Genomic DNA, 13080 nt, shown 5'->3' with positions numbered 1-13080 from the left:
TACCAAGAGTTTTTGCATCCAGCCCATTTTCATTTGCATGTGACAATAATTCTTGTAAGAAGAAACAAAGGTACAAGAACACATTTTTTCGGTATTCAGGTAATTCCTGCATAACAATCTGCACCAGCAAACAAGTAATGTTAGGTTTCCATTGAATCAGGGCAAGACTTATAATAAAAACATCTGAACAGACCTGCTTGCACTGAAGATAATTGCTGGCAGCCCCTAAGCAAACACTATGAAGGTTAAATGGTACAATTGGTTCGGCTGTGGACTCCAAAAGTAGAAGGAGAGCTTCAGCTATTGAATGAAGGCTTCCAGCTAAGTTGGAGTTGAGGAAAATGTACACAGAAAGAAACACAGAAATTTGCAATGAAATTCATTGCACAGTATGGCGTTTGTGGTGAAAGAGAAAACACAGAACACATAAAACATTCCGCAACCTTGCAAAAGAAATTTAGTTCCACAAAGGATACGTAATGGTTCAGATGATCCATTGTCAAGCCAATTGCGTATGGCAATTAATTCAGAGTTGAGACCAGGCAACAAAAACAAATTCTGTTTTTTTAAACCATGTCGATATAAATGATCAACTAAAAACCAAATTTCTTTGGGAATAGGGTATGGTTCCATACCTCCAGGTGGTTCTCCTTTTTCCTGAATCCAACAGATACACATTAATTAATGTTGATTGCTTTGATCAAACTGACAACTATCCATGGCACATACAGTATTTAGTGTACATTTTTAATTTATGTATTGGCATAGCAAAATACTGACCAGTTCCACCAGCCTTCCAATGGATATTTCTCTTACAGGTACACTAATATGTACCAAAGCTTCTATTGAGGATCCAAAACAGCTCCTTTCATAATTACCTGTCAAAGGATAAGAAGGTGTCAAGAATATAAATGTAGAACACACAACAAAATAAGTTTGAATAATGTTTACATCACATTAATAAATAAAATAGTTTTAATAGTTTACCAGTGACAGTTATAAATATATCCTTTCCACCCTCTAAATGAAGGACAAGAATATCATAAAGCTTGTCCTCTCCACAGTTTAATTTTGAGGCAGACTTCTTGTCAACACAAACCTCAAGCTTCACATCACACTTTTCTCCTGCAAGGTCATACTAAAATTAGCACCTTTACAAGCCAAGAAGAAATCCCAACCCTTACATTTTAGATAAAAAATACTACATACCTGGCATGATAAAACTGACAGCAGGATCTATGTTCAACCACTCTTTGCAAAATTTTGAATCATCAGGCTTTTTGATGAATCCAAATTGAACAGGAACCTATTCAAATGTTAAAGAAAAAAATAATTGTTGGTAATTTTGAAGTGCCAATGAGCAGTTCTGACAATTTATAGGAAGGCAAAAAAAAATATTTAGAAATGACTCATACCTGGCCAGTGTTAGCAATTATCAATTCTTGACTCTGGGCTTCTAAGTACCTCACAACATCAAAGATTATTTCAGTATTATCAACTGTAACCTGGGGTAGAAACTCATTTTCTAGCTTGTCCAGTTTCTTTAAGACTTCTTCATGAACTCTGCGATATTTAACAACATCAATCACTCGAACCTGCCAAAACAAATTTTTGTTTTATCTTTAACAGTGAAACTCATACACTATAACAGATCTGAAGGGACCATCACAAAACTTTGTCATATCGGGAATCTGTTATATAGGTTTTAGAGGTTAAATTTAAAAGAAGTAATTATATAGGATAGATAAATTCTTACCTGTGACTCAAACATGGCACTGACTGGCTTGTGATCACTGGTCCTCAAAATAGGATGACTTCGGTATTCCTTTTGGTCCATTCCATCACCTTTCCACAAAATACGATCACACCATGCAGGAGCCCGGTTTTTCTCACTAATTAAACGATACCACACAAAGTTAATACAACAGATTTCCAAATTACCATATGTATAGTACGTATATAGTTTCACCAACCTCGAATCCCAATCATCTGTTCCAGGATCATACTTGTAAGTAGGTTTAAATGTAATTGGGCCTTCTCGGTAGCCACTAAAGACATTCTTTTGACTACGTTGCCGATTTAGCTGATCACACTCTAGAAGAGCACCTAAACTGTTGTGGCTAATTAGATCCCTCACAATGCGTGGCTCCATTTCTGTTATTCGATAGTTGAGGTCACCAAGCCAATATATTTGACTAAAACAAAACATAGTATGTGACGAAAATTGGGTTTTATACAAAGTACAGAAAAACAAAAAGTAAGAAAAGAGTGGAATCAACATTACTCATGTTTGTCAATGACTTTTGGAGGTGAAAATTTAGAAAATGATAATCTTGAACAAATATCATGATAATCCTGGTTACGCCTCTCAAATTCTTCTACATGAGCTGCCAAATGAGAGTTGACAAAACACATTGATGTATTGTGAATCTCCATTCTTATTGCAACACCCCCTTTATTTCCCTGAAACATTATTTTAAAAAATAGTGAAGAAAACGGTTTAGAAGTATGTACACTATAAATTTGATTCACAACAGATCCTTTGAAAATTGTCTCACCATTTTCCCCATTATTCCAGTTCCAACAGTTTCAAAAGCAGCATTTCTGACATGTTTCTCGTGTTTTTCTTGAACTAGTAAAATCAACATCATACCCACCAGTCTTACAAGTGCAACTTGTTTATAGTTTGCACCAGGGTGTAAAGCGGCAATAACAGACCTCCTAAAAAAGTGTCAACAAAGCAAATTTTACAAAGAAACAAACAAATGAAAAAACAAACAAAAAAAACACCTGCCTAGCAATCTGGGTCAAACAATGAACAATGGAAAAACTCATGGGGAAACTCACCTCCACTCTTCTTCTCTGGGTGTGTCATTAAATAGAAAAGCCTCTTTGCTTAGATCGAGTTCCTGAAAACCAACAGCATAAATGTCTGGAGGTTCCATATCAGATGCAAGCCAAGGAGTCAGACTTGAAGTAGGAGGCAAACCATTGACGTTCCAGGTACCAATAAATACTCTGAAAGTTGGAAGTTATAATTCACATATTACTAATTTTATCTTTACAATAAATTCAAAATTAACCAATCAAAATTCTGGTTGAAGATAACATTTTAAAGAAAAGCTCTCAAGATAAAAGTACCCTACCGGAGAATTTGAGTGTAGGTATAGTCATTTTCTTTCAGAGACATTTGATGTTGAATAACATTTTCTCGGGCAGCAATGGGGTTGGCTCCCTGAGCTACACTATGTCGTGACACAACAATATCTGGACTATCAAGATCTAGCATCTAAAGAATCAAAAAAATGTAAAAAATGTTGTATGTAGTAGTTGATCGCCAACTTTCAGATTAAAATGATTTAGATGAGCTCTTGTGTCACAAACCTTTTCTTTTGAAGCATCATCTTCTGTGATATCCGTGGTAGCAGATTCACAATCAGTTTTATTTCTACTTGAAGTACTCGATCCAGAGTATTTATGAAGCCACTGAAACTCTGGCGGTGGATCCCTACGTTTTGTTAGATCTGGAACAGAAATTTTAACATCCAAGATGCATTTAAAAAGAAAAAGAAATTAGAGAGTACACAAAGAGAAAAGAAAACAAAATAATAACCTTACCTTCCATTGACCGCATTATTTCAGACACAAAATTGTTTGTCTTGATACTAGGTATCATTTTAAATAAAAGCTTTAACTTTCGAGAATTCACATAAACATCTACACTTTGCTCTCCAGCATCTGAGGGACACAAAACACAATTATTTTTGTTGCTAGAATCAAAATAACTCATGTATTGAGTGCAGCATTGGCATAATACACCCATTGTTTAAATTACAGAATGAGGATCAAAAATTATTGCACTTAATTTCAACAGATTACTTACCAATTTCACATTTGAAATCATTATCAATTGGAATTACTCTCTCTATAGCTAGATCAGTAAATACTTCTGGTGGCATTCGTGAGGATATAAAAATAAAAAGAGCCCATTCACCTTCATGTTCGACTAAAGCCAGGATACGAGATGCACAAACACAACCCTGCATAAGACTTGCCTCATGGCACTGAAATACAGTTAAGGAAAAAGTCAATACACTTAACAAGCAATCACAACTTACAATTGAATATATACAGATTGAAGGGAAGTGCCTTCTTTGACCAAAACATATTTTTAAAACGAGACGAAGGATACAGTGGAAGCAGTTTCTCCTGAACTGAGCTTTGCCTGGATGATTCCCAAATGATCCTGATTGAATGACATCTTTCAATCTGAAATATGAATAAACAACACGTTAATTTAGGGCTGCTGAAAAAGAAGGAACACTAACCCCTGCAGACATTAATAGACATAATGAAGCACACCTAATATATAGAGGATGGTGTGGAGGAGCAAAGTCTCAGAAAAGAACCAATCTTTGCACAGAATCTATGGATCACTGTTCATGTTGCAAAAAGTGCCAATGCCTTGGGTAGCTGACAGAAAAGTGCATCTTGATTCCTGAAAAGGAAAACATGGTTATTACGAATTGGAGTCATTCAGAAATCTCTTACTATGGGATGTGTACAAGCAAGATAGGTGACAGCAGTGACAGTTCAGGTAAGTTTGTTTCTAGGTCTCTTCAAAATTTTTATTTTTGACTTCCCGCTGAAAAGAATTGTAATGATACGTTTCCCAGGTTTCCCCACAGATTCCCGACCACACAGGTGTCATGACGAAACTACAAATTGACCTAGTAGTATCTTTTTATTGAAAAAATAAAGAAATGTTTACGTAAGTACCCTGCGAGCAGACGATAGGTTAACATTCCTAACTAGAGATTCGTATCATTCGGATGTAACAGGTACGACGCAGCAGAATATTGAAATAGAAACAGTTCTTGTTTACGTACGAATTGAATGCACATACATGCTGATAATTTTAACATACATGATTAGTTTTCAAAAGAGTGATCTTGGCTTATCATCACAACAGTCAGTCGAGGTGAGAGAGACAAGAGAAATCAGAGAGAGGAGAGAAAGGGAGAGGCAGATGACAGAAGTATTTCGTATGGCATACTTCGAGGTACATATTTTGAAACGCCAACACAAGTTCTAGACTGCTCCCAATACCCACCGAGTAAAATGTGCTTTAATATTGTCTGATTACGTACACTGTGAAGTTCATTATCTCCCTTGCGAAAGAAAGAAACTATTTTCTGTGGGCCAACTCTAGTTGTTGGATAGAAGTATACAATACAATCCCTACAAACTTTCAAATATCCCGCTCTGGAGTCCCTACGTATGACAAATTCTGATAAAAACGTTGACGTCAGACATCGTCAGCTGCTGATGTCAAATGTTGACAAGCGACGATACTCACTGAAAAGTCTCTCCTCGGAAAACTAGAAATGGAGAGCAATAGAGACGAGGCTGAAAGATGCATAGAATTCGCAGAGAGATTTATCCTCGATGGGAAAGTCGACAAAGCCGAAAAGTTTCTTAACAAGGCTGAACGTCTTTTCCCAACTCCACGAGCCAAAGGTAGGTCTCTTACATCTAGGTTAAGCTCCCAATAATCCTCTTTTTCTGCTTGTATTCTCTCATTTTCTTCTGTAAATTTATTTTTGATAATATGTTACATTCAGTGTTAAACCATCATAAATATTCCATTTAATTGAGTCCATTCTTATGGAATCTCACTCTCACATTACATGACAGCCTTGAGTCCATTGGTTTTGCTACTTTGGAGAACTGATTTTGATTATCAATCATGACATGCAGATTTTTGTCAATTTGTTTATTATCCTTAAATTCTTTCCCTCTGTGTGAACATGTCCTATATGTAGTTGTTTTCAAGGATTGTTTATTGTCATACCATTTAGTTACAATACCATCAGTGACATTTAGGTTTTCCCAATAATATTTGTTTAAACATTGTTAATACTATTGTTAGGTAACTATTGTTCTTTTTATTTCATTTATTTTTCTCCCTTTAACTTGCGCAGAACTACTAGAGCGAGTGAAATTTACTCAACAGTCTGGAGGGAATGAAGGACCACAACAACGGAAGTCCTCTGCCTCAGGTAAATTGAATCAGTTCTGATTCTTATCAGCTGTTACATCTTACCATGCTGACTTTTGATTTGTGGTTACAGCTCCGTCAAATGAATCTAGTTCGACCAAGAAGGATACACCATCTGCTGACTACAATAAAGATCATGTAGAGGCAGTGAAAAGGTAGAGTAACTTTGTGCCCAACTTTGTTTTATCCATGCTGTTGTATGTAAACCTATTACCGCTTACCACTTATAATGATTCATTCATTGTTGTCTCTCAATATAGGATCAAAAAGTGCAAAGATTACTATGAAATATTGGGTGTTGATAAAGAGGCAACTGACAGTGAAATAAAGAAGGCATACAAGAAATTAGCTTTACAGTTGCACCCTGATAAGAACAAAGCACCGGGGGCTGCTGAGGCTTTCAAAGGTATCATCTCATTCTCCATTAAGTATACAACATTCTTTAAACTTGCCCAAAATGTTCTTTCCTATTCTAATTGTTGTTAATATTTTCAGCTATTGGAAATGCTGTAGCTGTTCTTACAAATGAAGAAAAGCGAAAACAGTATGACCTGTATGGAAGCTCAGAAGAAAGAGTCAGTCACTCACACAGTCAAGCCCATGAATATAACTACAGTCGGGGATTTGAAGGTTTGTACATTTTCTGCAAAGAGAAACAAAACCTGCAGTTACAAACCTGTAAAGCATTCTAATGGTGGTTTATTTTAACTTGCAGCTGATCTAACAGCTGAAGAACTATTCAATCTATTCTTTGGTGGTGGATTGCCAAGCCAAAATGTTTATGTTAGAAGGGGAGGTCGATGGCAAAGGACAGCTGAACATCATAGCCACCAGCGGGGAGAACCAAGCAACTATGGTGTTGCTATGCAGATGCTACCAATTTTGTTGTTGATTTTGCTGTCAATGATGAGTGGTTTCTTCATATCTGACCCTATTTACAGCCTTCAACCCAGTAGGTGAGCACAACGCTAAATGAACATCTAGACTCCAGATCACTTTGTAATTTTCTATTAGCTGCAAGCTGTTGTTGAGCTATCTTGTAGTAATCCTCCCTGTGTTGAGTCAAGAGACTGGTTGAGTTATTCCTAAATTCTAAAAAATGGAATAATACATATTTTATTGTACTGCTGTAGGAAACTGAAATTTGGTTCAATCTGTGAATTGATATTAAAATACTAATGCATTTTACATATTTCTTTTCTAATAGCAAATTCTCAGTTCCAAGGAAGACAATGAACCTAAAGATATCATACTATGTAAAAGAAAATTTCCACACAGAACATCAAGGTAGCATGAGGAGACTTGAAATGTCTGTGGAAGAAGACTATATGCAAAATCTAAGGCAAGCCTGCTATAGAGAAAAGAACTACAGTAAGTCAAATTTAAATTTATGTTTTGCAAATACAGTTATTTCAATCTAAAAGAAATTTGAAAGAGTATCGCAATCATCATAATTTTATCTTAACCTTTTCCCAGGAGAAACTCTGTTTTGGAAAGCAAGAAACTTTGGTGACCGAGATTTATTTGAGAAAGCTCAGAATATGAGACTTTCAAACTGTGAACAACTACAAAACTTACAGGGAGTACATTGAAACATTTCAAGACTTTGAAGAAGGGTTGGATAGCCTTGTTAAAGCGTCTTACTTTTGTTTGTATATTTTTTTTATTATTTTTTTTTTTGTTATGAAAGGCACTCAAACATTTAGTGTGGTGTAACAATTATCTTGCCTTCAGATTTGTGAGATGTGTTTTATTTAGTTCAATTTAAATCTTCACAGCCACACCATTTTCTTCTAGGTTATAAATAAACACAATTTGGAAGTGATACAAATCTGGGGAGTGGTGCTTGCTCCCCTCTTTTGTTGAGACTGGAGTTACCTGTCAAATAATGGCTTATGTTGTTATTGTGTCTTACCAATTTACTTTTTCCATTAGTCTGTACACCTTGTTGGTTTCAAGCTGAAAGAGTCTTCTTTTATGAGTGTTAATGAGATGAGTCATTTTGTTTTGGCATTTTCTGTTGCCACGTGTCAGTTGTAAGATACTTTGTTGTATGTAATCTACTGTGATGTGAATTGTCATGGGTTCATTTTTACAAAAGTGATCCATATGTTGATTCTTTTGTACATGATTTTGTAACCTCATAATCTAAATGATGTTATTGTATTGCAGAGTCTCACAATTATTTTCAATTTATCAAGGAATTTAATTTATATCAATTAATTCCATTCTTGCATACAATTTTTTTTCCTTCTTGAACTAGTGTCATCTAAAACTTAGCTGGCGCTGAAAAGAATTTACTTCAGAAACATGTCTTGCTCAGCACTGGCCTAAAATTATGAAGCTTATTCACATGATTATGTAGTTAGCTTGTGCATCATAACACAATTGTGAAACATTGTTGTGCAAGTATATTTAAAGTTTGTGTGCCCAGATTTTGTTTGTCATTCTACATTCTATTTTTGTTTTCTTAATTGCTCACTGGAGGCTAAGAAGAACTAGTTCCTACATATTTGCACTTGCAGTGTGTGAGAAACCAAGTTGTCTTGGTGAACATTTCATCCATCTTCCATATTTATTACAACATACTCATTTGTCCTTATGCCATACATCAATCGTTTGTAGTTGCTTAAATTATATAGCTCGATAATTTGTTAGTTGTTGTGTTGTGAAAGTCATTCAGCCTTTTACTAAAGGTTCCTGACCAATTATTGACGTATTGAAAGTGGTGGGGTCGATTCATCGTAAATCTTTCAAATCTTATGATGTGGGCTCATTTAATGTGTGTGTTATGTCCAAAGATATTGTTCCTTTTTTTTTTTCCCTTGAATGATCGCATATGATTGCATTTTTACTAGATAGAATTTGTATGAGTAAGAATAACCATGAGAGTACAGTTCTGTACAGGACATACAAACATATGTTTGTTTTAAATGTTGTACCAAGGTCTCGCTTTCATAAAATTTGAAATTCAGTTACATCGTGAGGTATGTAAACGATTGTCACTACAGCTATGTATTTGTTGACATATTATACTGTGATGTATGATGCTTGTCTTAAATTATATCAGATTCATAATTCCTTTAATGTGGAAATATTTTGTTTTATGAATAAGTATGATTTTAATAAGTATGATCAGGAAATGGGGTCTCCCTGCCTCTGGGAATCTGGATTTTGTCTTGTGAGGAAATGAGTACGTTAAGGCTAAGAAAATAAACCAATTAGAGGTTTCCAAATTCCCCTCGAGTGTATTTAATTTCCTCTCAAGTCTTGATCCAACTTTATGCACCCTTTAAACAAAAACTATGTTTTATCAATTATATTGTGTTTCTGTTGTTGTAACCACTGTTTATGACCACACATATTTGTTATTCTCTGTTTTGCCCCTTGTGATTAGGCTTACACATTTATATCCCTTTTAAAATTATGAGAATCTTGGCAAAAAAAAAATTAGATAACACCATATTAAATCATTTTTACTGAAAAATGTTTTCATTATTTTTACATATTTTCAAATATTAGAGTTAAAACAAAAATTCTATATTTTTCAGGTACACTTTAGTGTGGAAGTAATACTGCTCTTTAGGACTGTGGACTATCTAGGTCTTTTTGTATCATGTACAGTCACTTTCTCTCATCCTGGACAGGACCTCTTGGTTGAATAATGTTTGGTTTACAAACATGTGACCACCTTGAATTATTTCTGCTAGAAGAGAAGCTTCACATTTGCTATACTTCCACAGATACAACCACGGATTAGTGGGATCCTCTTGACCAGTAACTGATGATATTGGCTTTGGACAGTTATATACTTCTTGGTTTGCAACTTTTCTCTGTACGTTTGCTTTCGAATTATGGTGTGCTTTAATACACATTTGACATTCAAATTGGTCTATAAAATGATATCTATTGTCTTTTAGAGACCCCCATAAGCGTGGGTTCATTTTGGCCTTCTGATAGATATTACTAATGACACTTTCTTTGTGTGAAAGAAGGGACAGGTATTCTTCATCATTAGAATTCAAAACAGAAATGTGGGAGGCTAATTCCTTTGGTGATGAGAAGTTAATTGCAAGAACAGCAGAATTTTGGCTTGGCAGCCAGTCCTAAACCAGAATAAAAATACATCTGTATTACTGTATTTCGTAATGAGCATCATGAAAAAATTAACATAAAACATTGAATACGTATTACCTGAACTGAGGGTGAGCCCAGGTATATTGGAACTGAACCTACTGTCAAAGGTCTCCAAAGCTTTTCTGTGATATAGTCCTCACAAACAGCATTTTCAAAGGCAATAGTAAATTTGTATTGAGCAGTAAAGTGCAGAAATTCTTCACTAGTCATTGACTCCATAGGGTTTGACATTCTGAATGGGTTTAAGCCTTAGTTATTAGTTCAAAAGGTAGATATGAAATACCTTCACAGATGATCAACCAACATACGATTCAGGTAAATCCTTGTTGTGTAGGCATGTGCCATAGGAGTCAACAGAAATGTATCTCATAAGATTCTGAACATATTTATCTCGGTCTAAAGGTGTATCACAGTCTGACTGCACATAGAGTACAGGAGATAAGTATTGTAACAGTTCATTTTTTTTGCTCAATGGCACATAATACTGTAGATCTAGAAAATCCTGCATATTAGTAAATGCCCCATTTAATATGGGCAAGAGAAAAACATTTCAGTATGATATTCCAATACCTGTTAGTGACTCAAAACTTTGGACATACTGTAATGTGAGAGGTACATCACTGAATCGACTAAACGTGGCAGTGAAGTTGAATAATGAGATCCCTTCTTGATGAGATAAAAATGGAATATTTTTTGGTGATTCTTCATGAAATAGAGACCATATGTGTTGGTCTTTTCTTGGCAATGGCAGATCCCAAATTTCTAAATTACTTCCATAAAATAGAAACATCTACATTGAAGAAGACATGCATGAGTATGAAGAGAGCAAAAACCCTACTTTCTTTTAAAAAATCATGTACTACACACCTGAAATTTGGAGTGGTGCTGAAAGCGCCGATCTTCTGTAATGAAGCATTTTAAATTTCCACATTCTATGAATGAACCTGTGTTTCCAGTGAAGGGAGTCCACCATACTAGGACAAGGTCATCTACATCTGAATAGAAAAAAATAATTAAAAATATGATGGTAGAAAATGTCTAGATTTTATCAATTACATCAAGAAAATAATAACATTACCATTAAGGGAGAATTTATTAGTTATGTGATGATGAACAGGAACATTTGCATCCTCTATCCACTCCAGCCATAGCTTTGAGTTAACGGGTAAGTAATAATAATTAGGAATGGTAAAATAGTCAAACAATAACCAAGTATTATGATTGTTTACCTGGACAAGAAGTTGCAGGAATAACACAAGTGTTGACAATAAACATGTCAAAAGAGCAGTACGACATCTTTTAGAACGTCTCAACAACTCCATTCATATTTTTATTTTTTCTGACACTTGTTGCTAACCTCGTCAATGCTTATCAAAAAGAACAGCTTAGAGAATTAAAATGGCATCCATGATTTATAATATTACAAGAAGGCAACTAGGACTAAAAAAACAGCATCAGGCTAGCATCAATATCATTGTTTTCTAGGACCCGATTAACTTAGCACTTCGACTGGGAGAAATACTTTTGAACGTCAACGTCAAAATAACTAGTCAAAACAAAGCAGACAACACTTGTGGTGCATATAATCAAGTTGACCGTTCTTGACAACTCGATTCGCAGCTGTTCGCTCCCGGGCTGCTCCTCGCGCTCGCTTGCGGTCGCGGTCGCCTTGAAGCGGTCGCGGAGCTTGCTGTGCGCCGTAGGTGTGAACTTACTTAAATCCATTGGATTCGTTGTGCGATGAATGTTCTCAAGCACTCAGATTATACATTTACCGTGCGATGCCTTTGCGCTGAACTACAGGGTGACCCCTTCCTTTATTTCGCTCATACTACACCGCATAATAAAGGAAGGGGTCTATGTCTATGGACCACCCTGTATAGGGTTCTCGGGGGCTCGGCTTGACCGGAAGGAGAAGAACAAAACTTGTATTGTAAAACGTGCATTCATCCGTGACAGATGTACCACCACCACCACCAACCACAACAGCGCCGCGCCGGCTAGGCAACCCATCCTACCGCACTGTGTTGGTGCTGGTGCGTTGCGGTTGGTTGCAGCGCTAAAACAGAGTGCAGACGGCGACCAGTGAATACGGTGCGGGCGCGACGGATGCGTGAACTCTCGGACGGACCAGCACTAGCTGGAACGCAGGGGATGGGCCGACCGAGACCTGACTGCGTGACCCGAGTTACGGGTGGCTCCAGTTCGCTATAAACAAGCTTGAAGTTGAAGTTGAAGTTGCAACGCGGTGCTGCGCGGTTTAGGTGTCGTGGAGTCCACGGCAAGGAAGGGGCGAGCTGCAGACCGGGCCGGGCTGGGCCCTGTGGCTGGGCCGGCCGCGCGGTGTGGTGGTGTCGGATGGCTCGGGGGAGGCCGGAGGCGAGGCGCGGGGCGCCCAGAGTATCACATCATCTGCATCTCGATTGCCGTCTGAGGAAGACGAGATGAGGAGGCGGCGGCAGCTTCTCTATTTCCGCGATCGGGCAAGTTTGGCCGCGGCAGGTGTCGGGGCCGAGGCCGTCACCCCCGAGCGCAACAACGCCGTGCCTCGCCCGCCCGCCCCGCGGCACGCCCGTGGCCTGCAACTGACTGACGAGCAGGCCACGGGGCGCCGACGGAAGGATTTCAGCCACTCCTACCCCTCACCCATGACACCAGCCGACATAGACTCCAGGGGAGGGCGGTCGCATAGCGGCCGCATCGCTCCACCCGCCGCCGCCGCGGGTCAGCGAACCCCGCCCGCTGCCTCCCCGCGCCGCCGCGCCCCGCGCGACGCACCTCTGCACACCTCGCGCTGCGCCCCGCGACCTCGGCGAACACGATCCATCCCGGGGCCCCGGTCCGCCGGCCTACGGCACCCCTGGAGGGGGGCCGTACGCCGC

The 13080-nt window shown here is 37.9% G+C and overlaps 3 protein-coding genes across 6 annotated transcripts in view; 1 reads left to right on the top strand and 2 right to left on the bottom strand.

The window, feature by feature from the left end:
• LOC113202291 (type II inositol 1,4,5-trisphosphate 5-phosphatase) overlaps window positions 1-5037 on the bottom strand; it is a 13797-nt gene extending 8760 nt beyond the window's left edge. The window contains exons 1-19 of one of the 4 annotated variants that reach the window (XM_026416435.2): window positions 4928-5037; window positions 4363-4498; window positions 4193-4269; window positions 3884-4064; window positions 3619-3738; window positions 3385-3524; window positions 3147-3289; window positions 2848-3018; window positions 2559-2721; window positions 2285-2463; window positions 1974-2195; window positions 1757-1892; window positions 1416-1595; window positions 1210-1306; window positions 988-1125; window positions 781-878; window positions 477-657; window positions 194-321; window positions 4-118 (exon numbers count right to left, since the gene is read on the bottom strand). In XM_026416435.2, the coding sequence (XP_026272220.2) occupies window positions 4-118; window positions 194-321; window positions 477-657; window positions 781-878; window positions 988-1125; window positions 1210-1306; window positions 1416-1595; window positions 1757-1892; window positions 1974-2195; window positions 2285-2463; window positions 2559-2721; window positions 2848-3018; window positions 3147-3289; window positions 3385-3524; window positions 3619-3738; window positions 3884-4064; window positions 4193-4261 (2461 nt within the window). In that variant the 5' untranslated portion in view covers window positions 4262-4269; window positions 4363-4498; window positions 4928-5037. Of the gene's footprint in view, window positions 1-3; window positions 119-193; window positions 322-476; window positions 658-780; window positions 879-987; window positions 1126-1209; window positions 1307-1415; window positions 1596-1756; window positions 1893-1973; window positions 2196-2284; window positions 2464-2558; window positions 2722-2847; window positions 3019-3146; window positions 3290-3384; window positions 3525-3618; window positions 3739-3883; window positions 4065-4192; window positions 4270-4362; window positions 4499-4779; window positions 4799-4889 lie in introns of those variants that run through there. The other 3 variants (XM_026416436.2, XM_026416437.2, XM_026416438.2) reach the window with 3 other exon arrangements.
• A 281-nt stretch (window positions 5038-5318) lies between these two features.
• On the top strand, window positions 5319-9548 carry LOC113202286 (dnaJ homolog subfamily B member 14). The gene is made up of 8 exons (XM_026416425.2): window positions 5319-5520; window positions 5985-6062; window positions 6135-6216; window positions 6322-6467; window positions 6557-6691; window positions 6777-7017; window positions 7269-7432; window positions 7538-9548. The coding sequence occupies exons 1-8, from the start codon at window positions 5388-5390 to the stop codon at window positions 7651-7653; spliced, it is 1095 nt and encodes a 364-aa protein (XP_026272210.1). The 5' UTR covers window positions 5319-5387; the 3' UTR covers window positions 7654-9548.
• Window positions 9522-11809, bottom strand: LOC113202285 (alpha-(1,3)-fucosyltransferase 10). Its single transcript, XM_026416424.2, has 7 exons — window positions 11428-11809; window positions 11277-11349; window positions 11066-11193; window positions 10769-10988; window positions 10507-10690; window positions 10256-10430; window positions 9522-10167 (listed from the first exon to the last, which is right to left on the bottom strand). Exons 1-7 carry the CDS (start codon window positions 11518-11520, stop codon window positions 9676-9678), a joined length of 1365 nt encoding a protein of 454 aa, XP_026272209.1. The 5' UTR covers window positions 11521-11809; the 3' UTR covers window positions 9522-9675.
• Between the last annotated feature and the right edge of the window lie 1271 nt (window positions 11810-13080).

This window comes from Frankliniella occidentalis, unplaced genomic scaffold (assembly GCF_000697945.3).
Source record: "Frankliniella occidentalis isolate FOCC.00 unplaced genomic scaffold, Focc_3.1 Scaffold155, whole genome shotgun sequence".
NCBI lineage: Eukaryota > Metazoa > Arthropoda > Insecta > Thysanoptera > Thripidae > Frankliniella > Frankliniella occidentalis.
This window is presented reverse-complemented; position numbering and strand designations above follow the sequence as displayed.

What these genes read in the sequence shown, in the direction of transcription:
- LOC113202286 (XM_026416425.2), top strand. Translation starts at nt 5,388, where the DNA reads ATGGAGAGCAATAGAGACGAGGCTGAAAGATGCATAGAATTCGCAGAG. An exon ending in CCCAACTCCACGAGCCAAAG is followed by an intron (nt 5,521 to 5,984) that starts GTAGGTCTCTTA and finishes TAACTTGCGCAG; the next exon opens with AACTACTAGAGCGAGTGAAA. An exon ending in CTACAGTCGGGGATTTGAAG is followed by an intron (nt 6,692 to 6,776) that starts GTTTGTACATTT and finishes TTTAACTTGCAG; the next exon opens with CTGATCTAACAGCTGAAGAA.
- LOC113202285 (XM_026416424.2), bottom strand. Translation starts at nt 11,520, where the DNA reads ATGGAGTTGTTGAGACGTTCTAAAAGATGTCGTACTGCTCTTTTGACA. An exon ending in AAGTTTTGAGTCACTAACAG is followed by an intron (nt 10,691 to 10,768) that starts GTATTGGAATAT and finishes AGGATTTTCTAG; the next exon opens with ATCTACAGTATTATGTGCCA. An exon ending in AACAAGGATTTACCTGAATC is followed by an intron (nt 10,431 to 10,506) that starts GTATGTTGGTTG and finishes AAACCCATTCAG; the next exon opens with AATGTCAAACCCTATGGAGT.